At 39.5% G+C, this 11,061-nt stretch overlaps 1 protein-coding gene across 2 annotated transcripts in view; it reads right to left on the minus strand.

Moving 5' to 3' along the window:
- The window catches only part of iqsec3b (IQ motif and Sec7 domain ArfGEF 3b), a 41,689-nt gene extending 31,615 nt beyond the window's left edge, over positions 1-10,074 (minus strand). For both annotated transcript variants that reach the window (XM_055034066.1, XM_055034074.1), the window contains exon 1: positions 9,345-10,074. In XM_055034066.1, coding sequence (XP_054890041.1) covers positions 9,345-9,868 — 524 coding nt within the window. In that variant the 5' untranslated portion in view covers positions 9,869-10,074. The remainder of the gene's footprint in view (positions 1-9,344) is intronic.
- Positions 10,075-11,061: the final 987 nt, after the last annotated feature.

The raw sequence follows: 11,061 nt of genomic DNA on the forward strand, positions 1-11,061 counted from the left end.
TGTTGGCTATACTACAGTTGATTTCATGACTTGGTTCAGATTAAAGCTCATGACACAAAGTCACAGTGACAGGCAGTCAGAGTCGGCGCAAAATCAGGAGTGACAGTCTGGGCTATAAAAAGCCACCTTTTCACAGCAACTTCTACAGACTTAAAGGGACCTGGATTTTTTTCCTAAAAATATCACACCCTGTTCACCTTGATTGTATCAGCTACCTAATACAAGATCAATGGAACACACACGTGTGCTTTTATAAACTTTAATCATTATTTCTGAACGCATTTCGTAATTTTCTTGAATCATACCCCTTATGTTATTAGTTTCCTGTCTGAGAGCTTACAGAAAACCTCAGAACACATATGCTGCCTCCTAAGGTTTGGTTTCCACACAGTTAGTTGTAAATGTCGCAGAGATCCTTGGCTGCAAACATCCACGAACCTGACTTACTAGTTTTTAAATCTCAGGAACAATTTCTCAATCGTGATCTATCCAACACATAAGCTTCTGAAATAGTCTTCATTTCACACATTCAGAACACAAAAGTATCAATGAGATTTTTTATGTCAAATTGGGGAATCAGAAGAAGGAGAATCAATAATACTCTTTTGGGTATTATTTCCTATGCTAGGCTAAATAATAAAACACTGCCATCTCTAAATTGTCATCGCAATAGAAATGTTTTACATTTTGTTGTTTTATAATGAACTTCAATAAAAAAAAATTTTACCTAAAGAATTTTGGATAATAGGGAAATGAAATGATGTTTTTCTGTGACAAATTAGGTCTCAACAGGGTCTCTTTATTTATATATATATATATATATATATATATATATATATATATATATATATATATATATATATATATATATATATATATATATATATATATATATATATATATATATATATATATATATATATATATATATATATATATATATATATATATATATATATATATATATATATATATATATATATATATATATATATATATATATATATATATATATATATATATATATATATATATATATATATTATATATATATCCATTTTCTGTTCGGGAGGTGCTGGTGCCTATCTCCAGCTACGTTCCGGGCAAGAGGTGGGGTTCACCCTGGACAGGTCGCCACCAGTCTGTCGCAGGGCAACACAGAGACAAACAGAACAAACAACCATGCACACACACACTCACACCTAGGGGGAATATAGAGAGACTAATTAACCTGACAGTCATGTCTTTGGACTATAGGAGGAGAACCCGGAGAGAACCCACACATGCACACGGAGAACATGCAAACTCTGTGCAGAAAGACCCCAGGCTGGGAATCAAACTCAGGACCTTCTTGCTGCAAGGCAAGGCAGCAAGAAGCTGTGCCACTGTGCAGCCCCATATTACCATATACTCAATTCAAAAACAATTGAAAAATGCTGCTAAATTATTGGATAAATAGACATGCAAGCTCTACATTGTTTTAATCTTTTTTTCAGGTTACTCAACCAAATTGGAACAAAGTGCTACCATACTCATTGAGCTTTCAAGTGTTTTAGCAACCTCTCATCATTCATATAACTTCCTTGAAAAAATACTGGTTCAGAAATGTGAACTGAGAAGTTGCTGTGGTGGCGCAGGGTAAAACACAATCCACATGGAGGCCTTGATCCTCAATTCAGACGTCAAAGGTTGAAGTCTCAGCCAGAAGACCTTCGCTGCACGTCTTCCGCCTCTTCCGCTACCTACTTTCCTGTCTAACTAGGCTGCCTGAGCCAAGAAAAAAAAACCTTTAAAAGAAATGTGAACAGAGGACACTGATAGTACCGTTGGGGGCATCTGTGCTTGCTGCAACATGTTTTGCATTAAGATGGTATTTTAGGCTTGAATAGCTTCACTGATAGACCAACTTCTTTTTGCATAATGTAAATAGAAAACTCTTCACCAGCATCCCATCAGATCATTTATTGAAGGTTCTATCCAGCATATTATATGTAATAAAAATGTGAATCACTGTGTAAAACTTTGAATTAATAAAAAATAAATGCATTACCTGCCTGGCCCTAGTTTTTAGATGTGCAATAATGGTAGAGACAAACGTAAAGGTGTCCTGTTAAACTGGAGTGAGAAAAGGTTTACAAATAATTTACTAACGGGCCTGAATACATGCGCTTATTACCTTTTTATTTGGAAGAACATCCTCGCTTGCTCTCGGTGAAGGCATACGCTTTTTTCCTCTGTTCCCTCCCTGCATTTGCCTGCCCTGCTTGCTCTGTTTTTGTGCTGTCTTTTCTATATTTTTGGAGCCTTTCTTTGCTCATCCTCCAAATTTACAAATTATGGCTCTGGTCAACCGGTCTCTCAATGCACTTTATCAAATTTTCTCGACTTCCAGATACCTGGTTTAAATTTGTGACAGACTTGGCCGAACAAGCGACTGTTGGTGTGGACAGAGACGTAAGTTGGATGTGAGTCTTGCTGAGACTCGCAGTCCACTAACAGAATGGAATCGATCTTGGAGAAGTTACTAATTTCAGCTCAGTGGAACAACCAAACAAATTTGGATAATTGGGAACTGAGATATACCGGAGAGACTTTAGAGAAGATTGAAATTTATCATTTACCCGACGTAGATTATAAAGGTCTAGGTCGGGTAGACCTCTATGAGTCTACCTTTTGTATCTGAATTGGCTTTCCCTGTGCTGCCTAAGAAGGGCTGCATATTTCCAATCTCCTTGAAGATATGTAAACATAATGCTCCTTCCCATCTCACCTTTTATTTTATTTTATTTTGTCAGAAAATGTGGAGTACTCACTTTTAACCCAGAAAAGGAATTAGAACAAACTTGGAATCCAGACTCTACAGTTGTACTCTACAGTTTGTATTTTAGAAACTGTAGAGTACGCACTATAACACAGAGAGACTCTTATTATTGCAACCCAGGAAAGGAATTAGAAAGAAACTGTGAAGTTGTCATTACTTTTACAAATTTAGAGCACACTTTTAAAGTCCAGAGAATACTTACTATTTATCTAGCATCCCAGATGTACAAAGGATACTTACTTACTTACACTTATTTAGCAACCCAGAACAGGGAGTAGAACTTGGAACCCAGAAAAACAAGTTTAGTAACTACTTTTTAGACTCCTAAACTCCCAACCCAGAAAAGGAATTAGACCAGAGGATACGTACTTATACTTCTCTAGTCACCCTGAATAGGAGTATCTAGTTTATTTTCTTTGGATCAACGTTATTAGCTATTTCTTCTCTTGCTCTTTCTTTTGGTTTGCTATTTTGTTTGTATTTCCTTTCAAATCCTGTAAAGCACTTTGTATTGTCTTTTTGCTGAAAATGTGTGATGTAAATAAAATTACCTTTACCTTTAAACTGTTACATGTTCGTACCTCTTCACATTGTCCTCTACGTCAGCTTGTCAATCACATAAATAAAAGATTAACACAGTGAAGTTTGTGGTTGTCGTGTGATAGAATACGGAAAGGTTCAAGCAATATGAATAATTTTGCAAGGCACTGTAGGTTTGCTTTTTTCCATTGACCAGATTGGGCAAAAACATTTTTAGTACATTCAAATTGTGTAGCCAAGCCAGTCAACAGGACCAAGTCAAAGATTTAACACTTTTACTTCGTCTGGAAACATTTCACACAATGCAGATTTGGAAGCTAATGATCTCCATGTTCAGCCGATCCCAACCAAGAGCAATATTTCACAACAAATTCCTCTTTTTTTTTCAACTGCTCACAAATCAAATCAGCAAATGTAGTAGCCATCGAAGAGGCGATGATGTGCTAATAGTAAAGTTGCATGATGTAACCCAAAATAAGTTGTCAATTAGTGACTGATGGAGAGATAGGTTCCTCACAATTTGACATTGTAGGGAAAAATAGATTCCTTCTCTTTGAAGTGCAATTTTGACAGCTGTCTTCACATGTTGCCGTGTGTCGCTTTTGTGTAAAGACACTGAAAAAAGAACAGGCCTTGTTCTGTATATTTGGAAGTTCTTTTGAAGCTGAGACTTTCATCTAAAAAGATCCAAACCTTCTGCACCTCTGTGGTATACGGGTTTTATTTTTAAAGCTTTTAAGGGCTGCTAACATGTCAGTGTGTTAGTTCAAATTTAAATAAAGGACTGAGCTCTGTGTTGCTGCACAAGGATACAGTCAAAGAATTTTCTTGAACTACTGCATACCTGCTTTCTTTTCTGTGGATGTTCCTTTGTTGCAAAGAGCTATTTAATCCTAGGTGCAAGTTTGTTCAGCTTATTTGGAAAGAGATGTGTCAAAGTGCATGAGAGCCAGTGCTGCAGTTTAGTTTGTGCATGTATAGTTTTATTTTTCCACAGGTATTCTGGGTCTTGCTCTTCTCTTACTTCTTCATCAGAAACAGGGTACATTAAGTTAATGGGGTTTGCATATTTTATTTTTTCCTTCGTTTGTGCACCTCGTCTCACTTTTGCTCTATGAGGTGGAAACTCACAAGAGACCTCATGATTACTTATTATCTCCACCCCTGCAGACACAGAGTACTTATGCCAGAGATATCGCAGTAATGCTGCAAGTGGCAAAAAAAATGCTCATTTACTTCCTTGAACGTTCTTCCTATGAAAACACAAGGTAGCTAAGAAATCCACAAAGCTTCCTAAAACAACACTCTGTACCATACGAGTGTCACCAATATTCTAATTAGTGTAAAAACACAAATGACTGAAGTATTGTTAATGTGCAAAAACAAATTACTACCTAGAGCTAAGTAAATAAAAAAAGATGCCACAAAGATTTATTAGTATAATTTTTTATGCTTTGTCATATCTATACAGATTTAAAAGATAATTCTAATTTTGTGTGCTTTAAAACCTGCTTCTGGGCAGCGTTTCTTACCTTAGCATGAAATCAGTCTAGCTTTTTTGTCCCCGTTTCAGAAGATTTATTGCAGGTTTGTTCTACAGCGCTTTGCAAAAATGTCCATATGAATTCTAATGGATTTATTATGTTCCAGATTAAGCCAAGTTATTCATTGTACCTCTGGCAGGATGGTTAGTCATTTTTCAATTGGCAGTTGATCCTCTACCCTAAAAAATGATAAGTTCATTGCTCTCTCTAAAGACAAAACCCAACATCCCAAGAACATGACGTTGCCCTCTTACCCCATGTTTCACAGTGGGGCAGATTTGGTTAGGACAATGTGTAATATCAGTTTTCTACCAAAGGTTATACTTTTCATCAAAACGGTTTCATGCTCTTTTTATCTGACCAGACCACAATATTCTGCATGTTTGCTGCATCTCCTTCATTGATTGCATCCATCGTCTTAAGGTTTTTTCCATTGGGACCAGCTCATTTGGAGCGCACAACCATAGCTGACCTGTCAATCTGAGTTGTGGATCTTTACAGCTCTATAGTTTAAGTGGATGGCCGTGTCTTGGTAGGTTCGTAGCTGTGCCATACCTTTTCTATATTCAGATAACTGATTGAAATGGACTGAAATGTTAAAAGCTTTGGGCATTGTTTGGTAAATCAATTCTATTCTAAACCTATCCATAAATTCATCACGGGGAAGTCTGGTTTTTATACTTAAATAAAGTTACATGCAAGTGCACTAATTGTAAATATTTCTGTTTGATTTTAATTTAGCATCAGAGTAAAGTGACTGCACTTTACTCTGATAAAATTTTGCAACCACAAAATTTTAGATACATTTTGTGGTTGCAAAATGTACCTAAAATTAATTAAAGCTAGCGATTGTGTTGTTATATTAGGGATGTGAATAATTTGGCAAGACACATGAAGTAGATACAAGTCGCATATGTCTTTTCAACAAATCCTTAGAAGTAAATTAAAAGATCCTGTTATGCTGTACTTTTTTTTTATGTTTAAGTATAAAATTAGAGAGAATGTAAAAAACAACAGAAGTTGAGAAGTCAGCTTCTGCTGTTCTGAAGACGCTAAGCAGAACACAAGAAAAAACACACACTTTCACTGGCTCCATCTGTCTTCATGAGAAACACACACACATACACTTATGCACATTCAACTCGAACGCTTACAAAAAGAACAGGTGAATATTTTAACACTACATGCATCCTGCTGTTGGCCCACGTCGTCTCCCTCTCAGAGCCCTGTCCTCTCTGCTTCATCACTCTCCTGTGTTGCTTTGTTGCTGAGCTTTTACCAGCGAAGGTCAAGGAGAGAGAGTAGGGAAAGTTAAAAGAAAAAGAGTAGTGTTGCAAAAAGACTAGCTCTATTTGGACTGGGAAAAAAAAGCTCATGTGCCCTTTTCGCTGTGTCACAGGCTGCCACAGCCAACAATGTCCACACTGCTTGTTTGTAGGTATTGCAGCCAGAGGAGAGAGACGCCCCACACGCACCCTTTTGAAAAATTTCACTTCCCTGGGGTTTGGTCTCCCGTGGTACCTGTCTCACTCCCTGTGTAGTGAGCTTCCCCACAACCCCCCCCCACACCCCCCCACCCCCACCCCGCCCCCCTTCACTCATTCTTAATTCATCCATCTCTCTCTTATGGAGAGATGAATGAATGGATCAGTTGCTTCCTGATGTGCTGGTCCAGCCTAGCATCACCCTCAAGCTTCCTCTTGTAGACACCTCCAAGGGATCCATCAAAGAAAACAACTGAGCATGCATCTCTCCTTCTCTTTCTCTCTTTCTCTTTCAATCTCTGCTTTTTTTTTACCTCCTGAGAATGGCTGATTACTGTTCGCTCCATGGGCTAAGTGGGGCAGATAGAAGACTCAGCTGGAAAGAGACAGAGAGAGAGAGAGAAAAAAAGAGTGATAGAGAGAGAGAAGCAGACCAAGTGGAGGAGAGCGTCTCCTCTCCTCTCCTCACACTCACGTGCGCTGACAACACTGACAAAGATGCAAAGCGCGCTCACTGCCAAGCCTGAACGCTGCTCACCACTCGGCATGTCATCCTTTTGTAACGCTGCAAAACACTACAATCTATAGAGACAGAAAATATCAAATAAATAGATACAGTAAGATGTGCGAGGCATGCACCTACATAGGGTTGTACACGCAAGCTCACTGACACATTCAGGAGTTGCAAGAGGAACATGCTGAGACAAACTGACAAGAGGAATAACAAATCTGATCCTCAGTCATCTGCAGGCAGAATACAGCTGGCAAGGACGCCAAGGTGAAAAGAACCCCACTGCCTCCATCCCAACCCCTTACCTGACGGCGTACACTGAAGAAAAGGTAAATCCTAGATATGTACTTTGATGCAAAATGTTTCAAGTTTACAGAATTTGGGGTGAGACTCAGACTTGCCCATTGTTCTTATCTTCGTACTGAAAAATCTGGAGTCAGTGGTGGTTTCTCTTTCATATGAGGAGCCTCTCTTTCTGCCACCCACCAGCTAAAATGCAAGCAACTATCTGAGGTTCTGCATGGGAGTGGGTGGTAAAGTTAATGCAGCCTTGCAGAAAGCACCTAATATTGTCTCCCTGTCCTGTTGCTCTTCACGTGCACAAAAGATATAGAAAACTTGTAACTGGTAACTTGTACTTTAACTCGATTTGTGTGCTTTAGATGAAATAATCCTGAGCTCTTCTGCAACACACAATCAAGGTGTGTTTCATGTCAGGCTTGACATGAAACAAAAGATAAATATATGGGGAAAAAATATCTCCTGGCCACAATTGGGTATGGTGGAGAAGAAATGATTCTACGGGCTTGTCTCATTTCAAAAGACACAGGAAACCCAGTCTATGAAAGATAACATGATCACATTCGACTACTGGGAGTTTCACAATAGAAAAACTTGTGGCCTTTTGCAAAAAAACGGGTTGTCATTGTTTTTTTTTTTTTTCAGAGAAAAACAGTCCATAACATATTATCAAATCAAAGAAGAAACCGTTTGTTGGAGACAAAGTTAGCCATGATCTGTCTACAAACTTAATTTTTACGAAAAACCTCTGGGTGAGCTGAAGAGAAGGAATCAAGAGAGAAGAAATAGGTTTGTGGATGACCTAGGGTGATTGTGCAAGGGGGAAAGGTTAAAGATTCTCCTCTTTCTCGCTGAACATCATACAATTAGGTTCTTTTGCCTACTTAGAAAAGCTATAAAAGTAGTAGGGATGCCAATAATTATAGCACTAAAAGTATTGTTGAATGCTAGTTCTTGGTGTATTTTTTACACTGGCTGATGTTAAAGGTTGAATATTTCTAATGTTTTGGTTCTACTCTGTTGCAGAGGAGCCCTATGCTGCTGCTAAAATTATTAATTTATTGATAAAGCTTGTTACACGTCTTTGCCAGAAGCAGCAAAAAGCTAAAAAATAAATGTCCTTGTCTGTATAAATTTGACTATCATCTAAAGACCTGCCAGTTAGTGTTTTATTGACATAGTGGGGTCCTAACTCCAATTCCAGAAACCACTGCTGAACAACACACAACTCACAGTGCAGGCATGGATTATAGAGCATTAGAACAATTTCAAAGGTGTAGTAGTGAACAAGCACATAAAATCACTAATTCCTTTCTAAAGCTTGTCCCCTCACATAAAACAACTGACAGAATTTTGGTTTTCCTCAGTGGGGGTCTTGTCCCACAGAGACCAATCAGGGTCCCCATGAGGAGACCAGCAGTAAAAGAGAGCATACATAACAAGAAAATAGAAACATGGTTTCATCTCATTAGACGATGCTCTGGTGCCAGTCAAGATAGGGTTGTGTGTGTGTATTGATGTGAACATGTGTCTCAGCAACATCAGAGAACCCCCCCAAGATCCCGTGAGAGTTCCCAGATCCCGTGATGTGATTAATGTAGAGGCAGCAATACCGCGGACAGTGGTAACTGGAGGTGTCTCATCACCCTGCGCTCATGTCTCCAACTGACAGTGACAACTCGTTTGGCAAAGACACGCGTACACACACGCACACACGCAGATGCTGGCATGCACGTGAACACGCACGCGCGCACGCGTAAAGGCCTACAGCTGTTTGTTATGTAATGATTCAGTGATCGTGATCCAGTTTCTCATTTAAATAATCCACATATTTCCTCTTCGTGGTGCAGTCCTTGATCGACACACAGCCGAGAAACGGAAACCTCCGTAGGTTAATTAAACGCCTCTCAATTCTGCGTGCACGTGCCTACACGCACGCTCCTGGTTGCATGGTTTAAAGAGGATGCCGCACATACACAATTTGCTCCATGCAAAAAAAACAACAAAAAAAAACATTCGTTTTAGAGAACTTAAGAAAGCAGGCGGTTTAAAGTTTAAAAAAACTGCATCTGGGCCTGTTGCTAAACACCTGATCCCTGCTGAAACAGGCGCGACACACGCAAACAACCATATTGTTTACTTACTCAGATTGCCTTGCCAGGGTCAGGGATCGACAAAGAGTTGTTGGGGTCATCGGAACCAAAGATTTGCAACTGGGGCAACTTCCGCCGTTTTCCGACTCACTCTCAATGGGGGAAATCGTAGAGGGGTCCGCTGGGACCAACTGCATGTCCCCTGGGTCCATAGGTGGGGTATGTGGGGGCTGAACTGCAGGAGACACCTCAACCAGCGCTGGTGTTGCCGCATGTTCTGGCAGAGACCCCGTCGTTGTCTTGAGCTGGGGGTCCTGCGGGTGGTGATGATGGTGAAGGCAACTGGCGTCCGGGAGAGTGTGATGAAGATGATGGTGAAGGTAAGGGAGCTGCTGTTGCACCCTGACGTCCCGCAGGTGCCTGTTCTCGCCGATGAGCTCGTCCACCCGCCTGTCCAGCTCCTCTATCCGTGCGCGCTGGGTCTGGATGAGACTCTGCTGGTTCTGCACGATCGTGGTGAGCTCCCGGAGGTACAGAATCGCCTGCACCGGGTTTTCTAGCAAACTGGAGCTCATAATATCCGAGATAAGTGGGAGGAAGAGAGAGACAAAAAAAAAAGCTGGACTGACAGATGGAGGGACACAGGAGACGGAGACACTCTTGTGTGCGGACGAGAAGGTGTGAATGCCCTTCCGCTCCTCTTGGTTCTGCTCGGTTGTAGATGTAGCTGTACCGACCGAGCCTGTCTCCTCTTCTCCGGTCGTTTCCCTCCCTCCCTCACTCCGACTCACTCCTACTGCGCTGAGTGGTGCTGATGAGAGGAGCCAGATCCAGATGTGACAGGAGGGAGGGGTGGCGCTTGGAGGCGGATGCGTCATTACGCACGAAGACATGAGAGCAATCCAGAGCAAGGACGCACCCTGTAGGTGCAAGAAGTTCCTGCTGACAAGTAAAAAAATATATAATATAATATAATATAATATAATATAATATAATATAATATAATATAATATAATATTTTTTCTATTGTAACAACAGAAATGTCTAATTCCATAAATTAGTTATTAATATGTTTATTGTTTGTATTGTGAGACACATCACATAATATAGTTTTTTTTTTGTTGTTTTGTTTTTTCAATAGCAATTTTAGTAAATATATTGAGCAATAAAAAAAATAGTAATGCTTAAGCTTATCTGGGCCAGTTTGGTCAATCCAAAGTAGTGATTACCCAGTGCTTTTTACTACCAGAGTATTTTTTTAATCATTTTAAGGATGTGCAGGCTACATCCATGTTCTGTCTTCCTCCCACAATCTAAAAATATGCATGTTAGGTCATTTGGTCACTGCTGTCCTGTGATGGACTGGTGAGTGTCCAAGATACTCCATTTCTCACCCAGTAATGGTATTTTTCATAATATCAAGATTGATATGGTATTTAGTCTAAAGTTTAAAAAAGGGAAAATACAAACACAGAAATTAACTCCACGGTCATACTAGCTTTAGCTGTGACCATTTTATAAGCAAGAAATCACAGTATTTTGATCTTCAGATGAAATATAAAAATGAATAAGTTTGCATTCAAATGTTAAGAGTTTTTGTTATTCATCGAACTAAATATGTGACACAGTTGTTTTTACCTTCGAGTTGAAGAGGAAAAAAAGAAGTGTTGAAAAGATGCAAACTAAGACAAAATCTCAAAGATGAATTTAGCATAACTCAGCCAAATAAGCTAAAGAACGGCTAGACTAAGCCAAAAATCTACGGCTA

The sequence above is a fragment of the Poeciliopsis prolifica genome, unplaced genomic scaffold (assembly GCF_027474105.1).
Source record: "Poeciliopsis prolifica strain line A6 unplaced genomic scaffold, Auburn_PproV2 SCAFFOLD001, whole genome shotgun sequence".
Classification (NCBI taxonomy): Eukaryota; Metazoa; Chordata; class Actinopteri; order Cyprinodontiformes; family Poeciliidae; genus Poeciliopsis; species Poeciliopsis prolifica.